Here is a 19,192-nt window from a genome sequence, read left to right on the forward strand (position 1 = left end):
TAAGCAGTAGGCTGGTGGTAATTAGCTTCCTACTCTGTCACAACAGATGCGTGACTAAGGGAAGTGGGCTGTTTATTGAATAACATGTTGGGGGTATCTGTGTGCGTGGTATAGAGAGACTATCAGTCAATTGTGTTAAAAACACCCAATTAAATTAACTTTTGATCAAATTTAAATCTGCAAATAAAAAAACTTGACTTTTCCAGTTTCCAAACAGTACTGTATGCACCTTGATATGATGAAACATGACTGAAATGTATTAATACAAATATGTTTTATGATCTATATCTGATGTCCTATTTGTCAAACTCAATGGATTTCAGTCTACTCATGGTCTTTCTATAATTCATTGTAGGAAATACACTCATCCAATTATTTTCTTTAGGATAATAAGATCAATTTCCCATGTCTGTGTGTTCAATATGAACCTGAAGCTAGACAAACAAGATGTTATTAAAACTACTTTTATAGATTATAGAAAATAATGGCTTTATTTTCATTGCCCCCATTGTGTAATGACGAATGCTGTGAGGCTTTTGAAACAGTTAATGTAACATATGACACATGAACGCAAGCTCACCTTCCATAGTAATTAAAAAGAAAAATTAAAAGGTAACAGTTACATTGGCACATCAAGAAATATAATCGGTATATCAAAAAACGTAGAACTCAATGGCATTTCAAGTATTGCATATTTAGTTACAGCGATTGTGGAGTTCAGTTCAGTGATGGCTGTGGGGTAAAAAGCTGTTTTGGAGCCTGTAAGTGTGGGTCCTTGTTGCCCTGTAGCGTCTTGCAGATGGCAACAGAGAGAAGAGATGGTGGTGGGGTTACTTGCATCCCTCACAATGCTGCTGGCTCTGTGGAGGCAGCGTGATCTGAATAAGTCTTCCAGTGAGGGCAGGGGAAGTCAGATTTTACCATGCTATGTTAAAGTCTCCGAGAGCTCTTTTGTCTACCACTGAACAGTTGGTATACCATACTGTAATAAAGTAGATCATTACACTTTATATGGTGGTGATGGTGATTCAACTTATTGTCATTACGTAGTACAGGTAGGTAAGGCAAGGCAAGGCAAGGCAAGGCAAGTTTATTTATATAGCACTTTTCAACACAAGGCAATTCAAAGTGCTTTACAAAAAATGAAAGAGATTAAGAAAATGGCATTTAAAATCAGTCATTAAAAAGAAAAGCTAATAAAATAAACATTAAAAGAAAAAATACATGGATAAAAGTTACAGTGCTGTCAATTAAACATTAAAAGAAAAAAGTACATGGATAAAAGTTACAGTGCAGTCTAAGATATGAATAGTTCAATTAAAAGCAGCGACAAAAAGAAAAGTCTTCAGCCTGGATTTAAAAGTAGTCAGAGTTGTAGCGGACCTGCAGGTTTCTGGGAGTTTGTTCCAGATATTTGGAGCATAATAACTGAACGCTGCTTTACCATGTTTAGTTCTGACTCTGGGGACAGAAAGCTGACCAGTCCCTGAAGACCTGAGAGATCTGGATGGTTCATAATTTAGCAGGAGGTCAGAAATGTATTTTGGGCCTAAACCATTCAGTGCTTTATAAACCAGCAGCAGTATTTTGAAATCTATTCTTTGACACACAGGAAGCCAGTGTAAAGACTTCAGAACTGGAGTGATGTGATCCACTTTCTTAGTGTTAGTGAGGACTCGAGCAGCAGCGTTCTGAATTAGTTGCAGCTTCCTAATAGATTTTTTAGTGAGACCTGTGAAGACACCATTGCAGTAGTCGAGTCTACTGAAGATAAAAGCATGGACAAGTTTTTCCAAATCCTGCTGTGACATTAGTCTTTTAATCCTAGATATGTTCTTTAGGTGATAGTAGGCTGATTTAGTAACAGTTTTAATGTGACTGTTGAAACTCAGGTCAGAGTCCATGACTACACCTAGATTTCTGGTTTTATCTGTTGTTTTGAACATTGCACACTGAAGCTCAGCGCTAACTTGTATACGTTCTGCCTTGGCTCCAAAAACCATTACCTCAGTTTTATCTTTGTTTAATTGGAGAAAGTTCTGACACATCCAGTCATTGACTTGTTCAATGCACTTACTCAGTGTTTGAATTGGAGCATAGTCTCCTGGTGAAATTGTTACGTAAATTTGTGTGTCATCTGCATAGCTATGGTAACTTATTTTGTTGTTCTTCATTATCTGAGCCAGTGGTAGCATGTAGATGTTAAAGAGAAGAGGCCCCAAGATGGAGCCTTGAGGAACCCCACATGTCATATTTGTCAACTCAGATGTGTATTTACCTATAGAAACAAAGTTGTTTCTGTCCTTTAAGTAGGATTCAAACCAATTTAGAACTGTTTCCGAAAGTCCCACCCAGTTCTCCAGTCGGTCTAGTAATATGCTGTGGTCAACAGTGTCAAACGCAGCACTGAGATCTAATAATACTAACACTGAAGTTCTGCCACTGTCTGTGTTTAAGTGGATGTCATTAAAGACCTTTACAAGAGCAGTCTCAGTGCTGTGGTTTGGACGAAAGCCTGACTGGAACACATCAAAACAGTTATTTAAATGCAAGAAATTACTCAACTGTTGAAAAACAACTTTTTCAATGATTTTACCTAGAAATGGCAGGTTTGATATGGGCCTGTAATTGTTCATTACTGAAGCATCTAGATTATTCTTTTTTAAGAGCGGCTTAATGACTGTAGTTTTCAGGGCCTGTGGAAAAATACCTGAGTGAAGAGATTTGTTTACTATATGAAGTAGATCTGAGGCCATGCAAGGCAAAACATCTTTGAAAAATCCTGTTGGAATAATATCAAGGCAGCAAGAGGAGGATTTCAGAAGTTGAATAATGTCCTCTAGGTTTTTATCATTAATCTGATGGAATTGTGTCATGATGTCTGAATTGATGTTAAGTGGAGATAGGGACAACACATTTGCTGTTCCTGATGCAGAGGCACTGACTGCTTGTCTGATTTTCTGAATTTTGTCAGTGAAAAAGGAGGCAAAATCATTGCACGCCCTGGTGGATAGAAATTCAGAGGCTACTGACACTGGGGGGTTAGTTAGTCTGTCGACGGTAGCAAACAAGGCACGTGCGTTGTTTTTGTTTTTGGTAATGATGTCAGAGAAGAACGATTGTCGTGCGTTTTTCAATTCCAAATTATAAAGGCCAAGTCTCTCTTTATAGATTTCAAAGTGAACCTGGAGATTTGTTTTTCGCCACCTGCGTTCAGCTTTTCGACATTCTCTTTTTTCTGTTTTCACGCTCATGGCCTTTCTCCATGGAGATATTTTCTTGCCAGACACTTCCTTTACCTTAGTTGGAGCAATGGCATCTATAACATTTTTAATTTTTGAATTAAAATGATCTACTAGCTCATTTACTGAGATGTTGGCAGGGGCAAGTGTGGAAGAGAAATTCTGAGTAAACATTTCCCTAGTATTTTCAGTTAAATATCGCTTTGTGGTTACCTCTTTTTGAACATTTTTGTGAACAGAAATAGAGCTCTCAAAGAAAACACAGGAATGGTCAGAGAGTGCAACATCAGTCACCACAACCTTAGAGATATTCACACCCTTTGAGATAATTAAGTCCAGAGTGTGCCCCTTATTGTGCGTGGGCTCCGTCACATGCTGAGTCAGTCCATAGCTATCAAGAACACAAAACAGTTCTTTAGCCCCTCTGTCCTGGGGGTTGTCAACATGGATGTTAAAATCACCAACAATGACTAGACGGTCAAAGTCAATACACACTATAGACAGCAGTTCAGTAAAGTCATCAAAAAAGCTTGCACAGTATTTGGGTGGTCTATAGATATTTAGGAACAGAGCTCGAGAGGAGCATTTCAGCCGAAGGGCCACATATTCAAAAGAATCAAAGTTTCCATACGATGTCTTCCTGCATTGAAGGGAATCATTGAACAGAATAGCAACTCCACCCCCTTTCTTATGCATTCTTTCCTGACTCATAAAACTAAAGTTGGGAGGGGTTGATTCGATAAGAACAGCTGCACTGTTATTTTGTTCAATCCAAGTTTCTGTTAAAAACATAAAATCGAGATTGTGCTCAGTGATAAAATCATTGATTAAAAATGTTTTTCCTGCCAAAGACCTGACATTTAATAAAGCTAGTTTAAGTTTGTTAAACACACTATCAGTCATGTTTTTTGTAACAAGCTGTGGCTGACATGGAATCACTGCTAAATTAGATACACTCACACAAACGTTTGAGCGCTTCCTGTTTTCTATGATTCACCGCTCTTAATCTATTACCTATCAACACAGATATCGGCAAAGCTACTGGCAGGCAGGGCCCCCGACATGTCCTGGAAAGAGTTGAGAGTGCCATACGCCCTTGAGCCTGGACCCATCACATATCAGTAAGAGTTTGTTGTGTTTTGTACACACACATCCTTATCAGGCTTCGGAGACTGCAGATGCCCCCTCGAAAGGAGGTACTATGTAACGAAACGGTTTCTCTGCATTTGACCCATCCTAGTGTTAGGAGCAGTGGGCTGCCATTATGTACGGTGCCCGGGGAGCAGTGTCGGGAACGGTGCCTTGCTCAGGGACACCTCGGTAGCACTTGGTCTTTCCGGGACTTGAACTAGTGACCTTCTAGTTGCCAAGCCAAGTCCCTATGGACTTCGCCACCACCGCCCTATATAAAGATGAAGATGGACTTTCTTGTTCCAGACTGTTTCTATTTGTTTCTGGTCTTTATCCCAAGTTAAGTAAATATCTTATTTAACAGACATAGGCTACAGTGTATCATGGTGGTATTGATCTTCTGATCAAAGTTAACAAAAAAAGCAAAAATGTTCTATAAAACATCATACTATTGCTTTAACAGCAGGATTATTTTGAGGTTGTCTATGCTCCGTGCAGGTACAAACAGCAGAATACTTGTTGTAAAAATGATGTACTGATATTGCAGCTGGAATAGCCTCATAAAAGTGTCACATGCAACTGTCACATTACATCTGAAAGGATATGGGTGTCATTGTAGGAATATAATGGAAGGAAACCATAACTAATGCTGGTGTAGCCCGCTCTCACCTGTATCACCACCACTCTGTCATTCTACCTCCACATTACTAAGCCTTGTTGTCTCCTTCCTCATTCACCACCCATTCTCCTGTCTCACCCTCACACACACACCACACACACACACACACACACACACACACACACACACACCACACACACACACACACACACACACACACACACACACACACACACACACACACACACACACACACACACACACACACACGAGAAAATGAAGAGCACTCTGATAAGCAGTCTATTGATTGGACCGAGGGACAGCAGAGAGTGTTTTAATGTCAGAGAGGCAGAGGAGAAAGCACAACTCTATCAGGGCTACTTGTTCGTACAAACGTTAGTGAGGAGGACAGCAAAGAAACACAGCCACACACACAGTCAGATGTACACACACACACACACACACACACACACACACACACACACACACACTTTTTTAACTTAGGTAATGGTAATGGTTTTTAGAGCGAAGGCAGAACGTATAAAAGTTAGCGCTGAGCTTCAGTCTGCAATGTTCAAAACAACAGATAAAGCCAGAAATCTAGGTGTAGTCATGGACTCTGACCTGAGTTTCAACAGTCACATTAAAACAGTTACTAAATCAGCCTACTATCACCTAAAGAATATATCTAGGATTAAAAGACTAATGTCACAGCAGGATTTGGAAAAAACTTGTCCATGCTTTTATCTTCAGTAGACTCGACTACTGCAATGGTGTCTTCACAGGTCTCACTAAAACATCTATTAGAAAGCTGCAGCTGATTCAGAACGCTGCTGCTCGAGTCCTCACTAACACTAAGAAAGTGGATCACATCACTCCTGTTCTGAAGTCTTTACACTGGCTTCCTGTGTGTCAAAGAATAGATTTCAAAATACTGCTGCTGGTTTATAAAGCACTGAATGGTTTAGGCCCAAAATACATTTCTGACCTCCTGCTAAATTATGAACCATCCAGATCTCTCAGGTCTTCAGGGACTGGTCAGCTTTCTGTCCCCAGAGTCAGAACTAAACATGGTAAAGCAGCGTTCAGTTATTATGCTCCAAATATCTGGAACAAACTCCCTGAAACCTGCAGGTCCGCTGCAACTCTGACTACTTTTAAATCCAGGCTGAAGACTTTTCTTTTTGTCGCTGCTTTTAATTGAACTATTCATATCTTAGACTGCACTGTAACTTTTATCCATGTATTTTTTCTTTTAATGTTTATTTTATTAGCTTTTCTTTTTAATGACTGATTTTAAATGCCATTTTCTTAATGTCTTTCATTTTTTGTAAAGCACTTTGAATTGCCTTGTGTTGAAAAGTGCTATATAAATAAACTTGCCTTGCCTTGCCTTAAATAAAAGATACATTTATAATCAAAAGAAGGCCTGCATGGGATCTCCTGTCCCTCTGCCCATAATCTGCGCCTAAAGAGGGATGCTGTGTTTTCGTATTCTGGTGTGTTAAACTGAGAGCCAACACTATAGATTTTGCCGCCAAACAACAAGCAAAAAAACGTTTATAAAATGTCTGATTAGATAATCAATTCAGCAGCAAAAGAAAAAGGTAAAATCTAGGCTTAGCTAAACCTTGCTAGACAACAAGCTTATCAGAAGGTTTTTCGAAAATGAGTGTTGACATAAAACGTTTCAAAGCGTTTTATCTGACACACAGGCACCCCATTCTCTTCTAGTTCTGTAAATATTTGTACAGCAAACTAATTAAAAGTAATAAAAAGTACAATCCACAGCTGCATACAACATTTAAACAACCCCAAACTCTAATTTGCTATCCATAACTGTGAAGTGAATATAATCCAGTGATTTTAGGAAAGCTTGCCATTGGCACTCTGCAAATCTGAGCCAATCTAAAATACTACCTAATGCCAAACAAAACTAATTAAATGTGGTTTATTGTTGCTGCCAGCAAGCCCAAAGAGAAGCACATTAAGGTGAACAACAAAACACATCACATGGGGAGGTCTTTATTTGCAGTGTTAGCCTATTTGCTACCCAAACATCTGAACTCCTCAAAGATCATATGCTTTCTTTTCAAATTGAAAATCCTCAAAAATATTTTCACGTGTTTCATATCCACATGAAACCATGATTATAAAACAGCTAAAGTATATGTGGGTAAGAAAAGAGTAACATTTCTACAGCATTTCTAAAAATGTCTTTGTGTCAAAGTACCTTAATGCTTTATACAGCCCTTTTACAATTGACAGTACTTGAACACTATACGATTGAGTACATTGAAACTTGTTAGAGTGCTTCAGGATAACTCACCATCCTCTCACTACTTCTGAACATTAACAAGTGTATGGCCTCTACTGCAGCTCTCCATTCTAGGCTTCTTTTTTTTTGCTCCCTTCAATGCCTCTTCATACTTGTTTGCTCATGCTTCCTTTGTTCTTGCACTTCATTCTTTGTCCATCTCTTTTTCCTACCATCCTCTTTGCTTGCTCTCCCTTCCTCTTCATTAGAGCTTTCTCTTCCTACCCAAGGCTTGCCCACCCCCGTCCTTCCCTCACTCTTCTAGTCTCGTCTCTCCTCTCACTGACCCCTCTTTCTTATCCTCGTCTTGTTTCTTTTGATCATTAAGAGTCACACAGTGTCTTCCTGGCAGGAGTGTGAGCTCTGCCAAGGTAAGGCAATTAAAGTGACAACAGATTGGAAGAGACTGGGAAAACAACAGAGTAAATTGAGAGAGGACTTGTAGCAGCGCTGGGCATAACTGCAAACAGAATGTACTAATCGTAAGCAAGCGCTCCGTGACTGATTTAGCATTTACTCGTCTCCTTGTTTTGCACACACACACACACACACACACACACACATACACACACACACACACACACACACACACACACACACACACACACACACACACACACACACACACACACATACACACACACAAACACAAACACACACACACACACACCAACGTTGTGCCCTTCCACACACTATAATATCCTTAGGAGGCAGGGCAGGTCAGAATGTAACAAATGTTACAGTGAAGTCTGCAGGCTTGTGCTATGGACACATAAATCAACATTGTGTATGTGTGCGTGTCTGTGAACAAATGTGTGTTTGTGCCTTTATGTATTTGCAACTTCTACTGTACGTTTTTTGTGTGAATCCATTCCTGTGTCAAAGTGTGTGTGCAGGTGTGTTGGCTACAAGATGTATGCATTCTAGCTGTGTGACGGAGCATATTATGATGAACAGCTCCCCCAAATGACTGATTGTGTCTTGCCACTACCATTAATCACACACCCACTGCCCCCTTCAGCCACCTCCAAATACACACTGAGGCACAAGAAGAAACAAACAGAACTTTAGTAACGCCCCTACCCCCTCCTTCTCACTCCCACACATACACACACATACAATGTTGTTTCTGACAAGCTCTACAAGCGGGGGTCAAGAGTTCAGCTTTGACAGGTGCTCAGCTATATGAGAACCACGATTGAAATGAGTATGAGCGTGCCCACTACTGTATAACCATTTGTGTTTTTGAGAGACAAATTATGTTTTGTTGTATTACTCACCAATATGCTTGCCCTTCATGTGGTAGTAGAAAGCAACACAGTATGGGACTCTGCCGGAGCCCTTGGGGCCTCTGACTGAGGTCACATTAAAAAGTGGAGAAAGCAGACGAGCCTTGTCCCCTTCAGTGCGCGGCCGTGATGCTTCAATGTACATGTAGTACCCTGAAACGTATAAGACAACACTCTATTGTCCGAGGATCGAATGAAACAGAACAAAGTCATGTAATTACAATGCTGTACAATTGTGCATTGTGTATTATATACAGCCCTGTCGCTGTAATACTTTGACGACAATACATAACTGACACTGTAAATACAATCTTTCCCTGGTTTCCTCACCTTCCTTGGTTCCACTGCGGTCAGTATCGGGTCCGGTATTGGCAGATCGCTTGGGATTCTGGGATAGGTGATTTTGTCTCGTCCAGTCGAAGACATCACTCCGGTCTTGAGAGAAACCACAGATCCTCTGATCCTCAAAACCACACACATGGTCTGGGAGGTGTGTGTGTATGTGGAGAAAAAACAAGAAAAACATTTTTTATCAGTGACATTTAAAGCATTTGACATCACAAACTGCCGATGACATAATCTTCAGGTTTTTTTTCCCGACCCACTTTTACCGTAATATTAATGGCAACGATATAGCTATATAATAACCTCTGCAATATGCAATTCAAATGTGAAGATCAGACAGCCAGGCAATTACTGACAAAGTGATAGGCACAATGTGGGAGGAAGGGTGTATAATGTGAAACTTAAAGTGAATTATGCATATTATGCACATTCTGATGCATGACTCTTACATGCAGAACACTTTAAAGGTAACTATGATTAGGCCAGGCCATGTCAAATGTAGAAAAGCTAGACATAAAAAAAGGAAGATAAATGTGTTAATAGGTTTAACTCTTAAAAGACTTCTGACGAAAAAACAAGGTAAGGCTGGAGATATTATGGAGAACAATATATAGACATTGGAACAAAATACTTAGGGTAAAAGCTATTGATCTTTTATTGGGTTTAAGCTAGAGGTAGTTCGTTATTCTTTATTTCATGACACTTGTTAACACTTTAAAGGCTGCTTATAACAAGGGACAAAAGACCAACATACATTCATTAAAGAAGAGTCTTCCATGCAAAGCGCTACAACTTCTCTAAACGGGGAAAATGGGATCTTGAATTTGTATACATTGTGAAATATGTGTGAGATATGTAAGGCAGATTTTTTTTGGCACGTTTAGAACTTTTACTTTTTGATTTAATCACATACAACGAAATGGAGAAAAATATATCATTTTAACAAAAACACGTGGAAAGAGAAATGCCATTAGCCGTGATGGTGACGTGTCTTGTTAAGCCAGATAGAAGGGCTTCTCTCTACAGTATGTCATCCCCTCCATTAGCCCATCTGGAGTGCTCTGCCATTATCACAGACTCACCAAACAAATGGAAATAGAGGCAAACGAGTTCAACGACAGCTATCGAAAACCATCCAAGCTGACAGATTCTGTGAGAGCTTCCCAAGCACTCACACAGTCCGCTGCAGTGCAGATGCATATGGCCTGGGATACCCACGAGGATGGCTCGTTTGTGCTTCTTTGTTTCAGTCAGCTAATCAGTGCTTGAATTGGAATGAAAAAGGTGCCAGTACTCTAAAATCAGCAACTTTTTCAAGTCAATTTTATATATACAGCCCACAAACAAGAATTTGGCTACTATAATGCTGGTGGGTTTGTCTCTTTACTACTGTATATTTTAGAAAGGTTCACTGTACTTAACATTTTTTATGATAGGCAGCGGATATGGCTAAAGCTCAGTAAGGTCAATATTAACTGAAAATATAGCAATCAAAGTCTAGATCTTCTGCTGAAGACACATGAAGCAGAGACCTTTCAGGTGAGAGCCCCTCTGGTGGTGTTCAACATTAATGACAAGGAAACAAAACTCTGGTCAGAAGCATTTTTTATAAAAAGCTTTAACAAAATTAAGTATTTCTGTACATTTTGAATGCAATCTAACTTTCCAACTCAGAAAACGAAAAACGAAAAAGTGCCAAAAGTCTTCTCACATGGCTGAGCTGCTTTGCAATATACTTCACCACTGAAGAATACAAATATGTATAAAGTAAACTATGATGCAATCTAACTTTCCAACTCAGAAAAATGATAAAGAGCATGAACAAAGAACATGTAAAAACAAATGCAAAATGTGCACAATCTAAAATGAGAAACTGTAACTGCAAGTAACAAAGTCTGAGCCATGGTAAAGAGTTACATTGAACACCAAGCTGATCAGATAACTCCCTGGTTGGTCTGAAGTCCTTCTATCTCCAGGATCTGTACAAATCGGCACATTATGCCAAAAGTCTTTTCACTGGGTGAGCTGCTTTGCAATATACTTCACATTGTTAGAAAAGGCTCCAGAAGGCCTTGGGGACATCAGTATCAGGGGCTGGAGCTGGACAGGCTCTTTCATCAGCACTTCTCCTTCCCTTTGCCAGCCAGGACCTCACATACTGTTCCAGATTGAACTGTCCTAGTGATGGTCCATTACATTTAATGAAAACCAGGCTGGACAGTCGGCTGACAGAGAGAGCATTCCTTTTTGCAGTAAGGATATCGTTCATGCAGCTGAATGCCCGCTCACACTCACTAGTGGAGACAGCGATGGTTCGGACTGCTTTCAGTAGAGGCTCCATGGCAGCAGGTGTACGGGATGCCCTGGTTTCCTTGTATTCGCGAAAGCCCTGAACAGTCTCTCTCTTCTGTCCACTTTCAGCACTTCACACAAACGTAGCACCTCTACGTCCCCATACTGTACGTCTAACTCCTCTTCAGGCCAACTTCCAGGATGGATAACTTTCATGTCCTGGATTAGCTGATTGTCCCGGGCCTCCCGGCCATGTAATGGGATTTCTCTTGTGCTGACATGAGAGGAGGTTGTGGAAGTCATTCTGTGTCTCAGATTCTCTACCATACTGCGGAAAAACTGACCTGCATGAATCTGTACAAGCCTGCCATTCTCACGCAGGGCAACACCCTTGAAGGACTTCTCAGCTAGAGCTGTATGAACTGTAGTCATGTGTGGGCCAGGCATGGTGACCATGGATTCAAAAACTCGTATTTCTCGAGTTAAGAGCCTATCTGCTGTAGGCAGTGTCATCTCTCTTTTTTGGAGTTGCCGAGAGAGGTCGCTGAGCTCTGTGAGCGCATCGTACATCAGTCCCAGATTGCTGACAAACGTTGCAGATGTGAGCACATCATCCAGGCCCTTGTACTTTGCTCTGTCTCTGGAATCCCTGCTCGTGTCGTTTGCAGCATTTGTGAAGTGATCATGAAGCACTCGGTAGTTTTCCCAGACTGCTCTGATGCTCCTTTCACTTGAAGCCACCCAGCGGATGGACAAAACACGCCCTATCACCAGGAGACGCTGTCCGACTGCTTGCGCACACTGCGCTAACTGCCTCTGATTTTTGGGGGAGGCATGGAACAAGGAATAGAGTTTGTCAAAAAAGATCTGGAAATGATTGAGCCCTGAGACCTCCTTGACCACATCCCCAACTGCCAGCTCTAGACGATGATTGGAGCAGTGCCACACAAACAGGCTTGGGAATTTACTACACAACTGGGTAGCAACGCCTGTTCTCTTCCCTAGCATGACTGAAGCCCCATCACATGCAAAAGAAACGAAACACTGACCTAAAAAGTCCTCGTTAAAATCTCTTCCAAGACACTCCATTAACGCCTTTGTGATGTCATCAGCCGTTGTTCCATCCAACTCGATCAGCTCCCAAAAAAAACGTTTCGGGCTCAGCATCAGCTAATGCTGAGCGTAGACACACAACAAGCACCGTTTTACCACTAATAGTGGTAGATTCATCGACCAAAACACAGAGTTTTCTTTGGTTTTCTGTAATGTCTTTTGACATTTTTTTCTTCAGCTCATGAGCTATGTGGTCGATGATTTCGCCACAGGTTTTATTGGAGTGCAAAACCCTGCCCACGTTCAGCCCATTCAGTTTCTGTACATTCAAATCAATTGGCATGTCTGTGAATGGCCGGCTATGTTTGCCAATTTTATATGCCGTTCGAAAAACTCTGATAGTGGTGTCTAATTCAGATTTATGCATAGACTGCACTTGATGTTGAATAGTTTCACGTGAAGCAGATGTAAGGATGTCAGCAGCTTTTACATGGGCTTGTGATTCTTTATGTTCTTTGATTTTTTTCTCAGGCTAGCTTGTTGTTTGCCCTTGTCAACACCGAAATGAGACACTGCACACTCACCCCATTCAGTTGACAGTTTCAGTCCTTGTCCAGTGTGTATTCCCAAAGATTTGACATCTCTGCATATCCGACATCCTAGCTTCTTATCTTTAAGAAGGAGCCATGCATTGGTCTTGCAAAAATATTGCACCTGGTCCGTTGTCCAGCAGTCAGGTGCATCGCTTTGCCCGGTGTTGGTGGTGGCAGTTGCGCCAGCAGCAGCTAACGTTAGAGGCTCTGGAGGAGGCGGCGGAGCTAGTGCTAATGCTAATGCACTAGAACTTGGAGCAGGAGGATCAACCAAAGAAAGCTCCCCATCAGACACAATTTCCAACACAGGCACAGCATTCTCTGTATTTGAAGTTTCTTCCGGCGACAACCGCTGTCTTTTTGCACTTTTATTAATCCAAGCTAACATTTTAGAAATGCTAATTTGTGACGTGACTTGCTTTCCTTCTCTCGGGGGCGTGCCTGCTCTGTTCTATCACTCTACATAGCCACCCACTGGGTGGGAGTTGCACTGCATAAACACAACACACGTGCATCTAGGTATGTAAATTGTAAAGCATTAAAACATGGTTTTACTAACAGTTTTCAGTATGTTGTTACTTCGGCATTATTATTATTATTATTTTGAAACGTGTATTACTATTAAATCACGGTCAAATAGGTTAATTTTGACATAGTCGTTTCCACCACAGTATTTACATGGAGAAGATAAGCCCCGCCCCCTCTCCAGCACGTTCTGTTTGAATGACAGGAGTAAACAGCTGACAGCCGCTGTGAAACTCCAGCGGTTAGAGCGATGAGAATGTCCGTTCGGCACCTCATGACGCATCTACTGAGTACCGGGCGGCTGTATATATATATATATGGATGTATAATAAGAACGGCGGGAGAGTGTTGAGTACTGGCACGGTGCATGAGTACCGGAGTACCGCCAGCATGCCGGTACTGAGCAAGAAGTACCGGTACTCCATGGGTCAGAACCAGAAGTGCCGGTACTGCGTACCGGTGAGTACCGGCCCAATTCCAGCACTGCAGCTAATCTATTACTATTCACACCCAGCCCCACTACATGGGCTCCTTTCTATTTGCACTGTTGTTCTCGCAGTCTGTTCCAATCTGTTGTTGTTTTAATTGCTTCACCCTGGCTGAGCCAACTGCCACTCCTGCCAGAAAAAATGTGGGGTGTCTCTTAATGAAGAAAATAGACAAGATGCAATTTACTGTAAAGAGAGAAGGATTGCAAGAGTGAGGATGAGAAGCAGGGAGTGAAGGACTTGCGAGAGGGGAGCTAACAGGGATAAAGGAGGCACACCTTTAAGGTAGTATCGTCAAGTGTGTTTGAAGTATTTTGCTCATTAACCTTTTGTATTAACCGGTCTCATATCGTTCTAATGTTACCAAACTTAGATGACATATTAAATGACACTGATCCTTTTATTTATTTCTCTCCACTGTCCCCCACTCTCAAGATGTAATAAAAAACAAGGCAGGGTCATGCCAAACTTTGCCTTTACAAAATGGTGCTGATATTGATTTCACCATTAAAGCTTAATTAGCCAGTAAAATGTGAACGTGCACTCCTGACTTCAACACCCTATCCTCAATCATGACATAACACCAGGCTTAACCTTAAAAACCAGAAGATTGAAGTTAAGAGAGAAGTCTCACCTGAAGGTCTTGGGTAGGTGTAGGCTGTTTGGAAACAAAATCAGCTATGCTTAGTCAACATGCTTTGTACATTGTCAATATGTATCTAAAAATGAAAGATAATTACGTTACAAAAATGTTTGGTAGTTACTAGTTTACAATAAGACTTACGCTCTGAGTACTGTATGATGCGACTGGCGTACTCCCCGGTGCTGTAGGTGGTGATGGGTGCCAGTCGGACCTCGTAGGACAGAGGGATCCTCAGGTCTGATATGGTGTGGGACAGCAGCACACCCTTCTCTGGCTCCTTGCCCTTGAGGTCTATCTGCTTTGAGAGCACATTCTGCTTGTTCTAGAGAGGGGACACACACACGAGCAGGGAAGATGTAGACATTTTAAAACGTATACTTAACAAATATGCAAAAGCTTGCATAAAACAGTACAAAGAAAATACATTGCACAACAAAAGATGATCACCAGGATATCATTATATTACATTACATGTCATTTGTTAGACGCTTTTATCCAAAGCGACTTACATACATTCAGTACTGTGGACAATCCCCACAAGAGCAATTTGAGGTAAAGTGTCTTGCCAGGGACACAACGACATGCTGACTGCAGTGGGACTCGAACTTGCTATCCCCTGATTTGAAGTCCAGCACAGTATCCACTGAGCCACAGCCCCGTATCATACGGAGAAACGTTTATTTTTCTTTATGTCTTCTTCACTTTTATCTCTACCATGTTATGTTGATATGCAGACACAAAGCTTCAGTTCATCTCCAACTGTTAATATTCTCACAGTGATATTAACTGATCCTAGAATTACAGTGATGATGTACGTTTATATAAACAGAAAAAGTGAACCTCCTGACAGAAATGCCTACTGCTCAGATATGATCAAAGCATTTCTCTAAAAGACTGATCAAAGATATTTGCTTCGTATTGCAGAAGCACCAATCCTTTATTTACACAAAGCTTATGAATCACTATATCGTCATATTATTTTACTCTTCCTATTGCACACGCTTTCTGGCCTTTCAATTTACTGTCAATGGAATTTCCCATGGGCATACAGTACAGCCAGTTCTGGGCTCACAGCCAGTCAAAATACCCCAAGACTTGGATTGTAGCTATCTTGGACTGCATACTTGTTTCAAGCTAAACAGCTGTCAAAAGAATTACCACCGAAACATACTCTCCTTTAAAAAATGATGTTACTGTGATATGCAACACAATGTAATATTGCCCAAAGCTCTGAAAACATAGACTCAATAAATATAACCTGTATCAGTATAATCTAAAGAAATATGTATTTCACTTTGCAGTTTAAATCCTAAGCTTTTAAAAAAGGATTGGCTGTTTATTACAGAAACGAATACGGAAATACAAATGGCTATGATGTAAATGTAGTCCAGTAGTTGTCTCCTCATTTTTTGAAAGTTGAGTTAGGTGTTTTTTTTTTTAGTTAGCACCACTTTTAATAGAGCTAACGCTGTGTTATTCCACCCACAGAGAGAATGAGCCATTAGCTGTGTATCTGCCTCTGATCCCAGCTACTTAAAGACCTGCAGTGAGCTCAATCTAATGCATTAGGTCAGCCACTCCAGCATAACACCTTAGTACACCCACAGCATGCCATTATCAGGTAATGCATGCAGCATAAGTGGACGTAGTTGTGTGAGTGTGTGTGTGTGTGTGTGTGTGTGTGTTTGTGTGTGTGTGTAGGGATGGGTATCGTTAAGGTTTTAACGGTAGGCTACTACTACTTTTATCGATAGCGCTTATCGGTCCGGTCTTTTAACTGTACTTTTATCGGTTATTTTGGAGAAAAAAATAAGGTAAACTAACTAAACGAATTGTGAACAAAACTAACATAATAAATAACTCAGTTACCTCTAATCATTAGCCCATGTTTGTATAATGTAGTTAACTCCGTGTGTTGCTGCTAGCATACATAACACCTGACGTGGAAACGTTACTCGTGGATGGGGCTACAGAGCTACTAGAAATACAGTGGAACCCGGTACATTCCTCCGTCTGAATGTGGTGCACTTTTGCTAAATGTTTAGACAAATTGCTCGTGTTACCGCCCTTACATGCTAAACTCTTATTGCACTTTAGGCAACAAGCATCGAGACGGGTAAAGTTTAACCACACCTCGGAGCGCGTTCTCTCCGCCGTCTCCTCTGTGTGTGTGTGTGTGTGTGTGTGTGTGTGTGTGTGTGTGTGTGTGTGTGTGTGTGTGTGTGTGTGTGTGTGTGTGTGTGTGTGTGTGTGGTAAATGTCCACAGGCACAAAGCCCTTCCAACACACGTACAATTGATATAAAAGATCAAAAAGCAAAGTATAAAAAAGTTATATTAACCATTTTTGTCTATTCCATTTTTGTGGGATATTTGTGGAAAGTGTATAAATAACAATGATAAAGTGCATTGTTGTTGTGCTGCTTCTATTCAGCTACTCCAGTCCAAATAGGTAACAGTTTGGCAGGTCATACACTGATGCATGCCATTATTTTCCCTATAATTGCTTCAGTACTGTATGTTCTGACATCTCCACGGTGACTTCTGCTTTTTCTCCTGTCCTCAGACACTCAAGTTCAAGTGAGCTATTCCAGTTGGATGTCTACTGCTCCCACCACGAATTCAAACTCTAGCTAGACTGTGCTAATCATTTCTATTGACAAGACCATGTTGACTCCTGCACAGGCTGCATATCATTTGGTATGAGTCCAATTATTATGCCAGACCCATATGGCAGCCACAGCCTGGTCTCTGCAAGTTTGTGCTGGGCAACACACTTGGAATCAAATCCTCCCTTCCTCACCAGGCCCTATGCCACTAATGGCTGTTAAATCTTCTTTTCACAGTGCCAGTCTGTCTGTTTCCAGTTTTCAGTTTTTCCAACTTTTCACCCTCTCTTGCCAGTCATGGAACATCCTTCTCCCGCCATGCACAACAGCAACCGAGGCGATATAATCTTTTCTCCCAGATAAAAAACACATTTTCTCTAAACAAATAACAAAATAATGTTCACTTTTTGAATAAATGTTAATTGTGTCAAAGAACCCTCCAATCTGCTACCCCATTTACATTTTCCTAGCAAATTCTGAGCACAAGACGTTTACTTGATGGCTATGACCTTTGCACACAGGACACCTGTTGTAATGCAGTGGGTGTGATCCACATATTTTTGGTTGATTCCAAAATTGCACCCAGCAGATATCTCTCTAGTTAGCAGCATCAGCTAACACGGAATGAATAAAGAGATCTAACTTTTGAGCAGGATTATATAACAGGATACTGCATCTTTCAATAAAGACGCAGCAAAGCAACCTTTTGGTTTAAGAGACCATCACATTAAGGAAAGGTCACAGGTTTCGATTTCTCAAACAGCGATGTGTCTTGTTAAAGTTTGCATGGCTAAGTTCTGGACCCCTAGCTGCTGAAAGAACGATGCAATGTAAATATCTATTTAGCGACCAAATAAATCAATTAATCAGTCTAAGGATTTGATAACTATAAAGGACACTGGTAAATCCAATCGTGTAATAAGACATCAGATCATTAAGTTAAGAACCACGATAAAACAATATACTTTATTGTAAGTTAAAGTCCTGCATTAAAAAAGTATAAATAGTGTACTGTATATTGTTGTGTCCCTACGATAGGAATCACTGGACAATTTGATGGATCACAAACACATATTTTTCAAACAAAACAAACAAATAAAATCTGTCTCGGGGTCAAAGGCCAAATCATTGGAAAACTGTTGTTTTTCTTTTGATGTTTTCTTTTTTTTCAATGTCAAATCTTTGTTTGCAATTTGGAAGAACATCATGTCATGTATTGCAGTAAAAAGCTGCTGATATATATTTTTGCTCTGATATCTAATGGACTAGAAGAATAAAGTAACATGCAATGCTCAGTCAGGTACAGTATAAGTGTATGACACTACTTTCTGCTAGCATCATGCTTTAACACATAATGAAGAAGTGTAGATGGCCAACTGTATTAAAAGGAAAAGGCTGGAAGGAAGCAGGGTGCTACGTGCAGAGCTGTAGGAGGTAATCCAAGAAGATAATGACAACTTTATACCTTTTTCTATTGTATTCCTCTTCCTAAAGAATCTTTTCCAAAATCTGTGAAATTTGAAGGTTCTGAGTGCAGTTTTCATTGACCATGACTTTTGATATTGTTGACTATACTGACTGATGGCTTCCAGTGTACAATATGCATTGTAAGTACTTGCTAAGTTAATCGACCATAACTGACAATATACTGTATAGTGTATTTTGCATTGTAGCAGTTATACTGTAAAATGTATTGTGCCCTTTTAACACCCACTTGTGCTTACATTCATCCATATAAACATTTACACATTTCTCATACAGCATATGCATAATTATGTGAAATATAGCAGGATATAAAAGCTATGCTCATGTAATATGCATAGAGTGTGTGTTAGCACAGAGAGATGAGGTAATAATGCTGAGGAGTCTGAGTTTAGAAGTGGAATGTGGATTTGTGTACACACACACACACACACACACATTCTGTGGATCTGAAAACACACACTGGATCAATAAAGTGCTGAAGTGTGACTCACAGGAATTCAGCTGCACCCACTGCAGTTAAAAGACTCCGTCTCCCTCTCTCTGTCTCCCTCAATGGGTAATC

General features: G+C 40.6%; 1 protein-coding gene across 2 annotated transcripts in view; it reads right to left on the reverse strand.

The window, feature by feature from the left end:
* LOC117556709 (MAM domain-containing glycosylphosphatidylinositol anchor protein 1) overlaps positions 1 to 19,192 on the reverse strand; it is a 198,876-nt gene that overhangs the window by 27,216 nt on the left and 152,468 nt on the right. For both annotated transcript variants that reach the window (XM_034232201.1, XM_034232200.1), the window contains exons 12-15: positions 14,679 to 14,859; positions 14,529 to 14,552; positions 8,929 to 9,081; positions 8,590 to 8,751 (exon numbers count right to left, since the gene is read on the reverse strand). In XM_034232201.1, coding sequence (XP_034088092.1) covers positions 8,590 to 8,751; positions 8,929 to 9,081; positions 14,529 to 14,552; positions 14,679 to 14,859 — 520 coding nt within the window. The remainder of the gene's footprint in view (positions 1 to 8,589; positions 8,752 to 8,928; positions 9,082 to 14,528; positions 14,553 to 14,678; positions 14,860 to 19,192) is intronic.

The sequence above is a fragment of the Gymnodraco acuticeps genome, unplaced genomic scaffold (genome assembly GCF_902827175.1).
Source record: "Gymnodraco acuticeps unplaced genomic scaffold, fGymAcu1.1, whole genome shotgun sequence".
NCBI lineage: Eukaryota > Metazoa > Chordata > Actinopteri > Perciformes > Bathydraconidae > Gymnodraco > Gymnodraco acuticeps.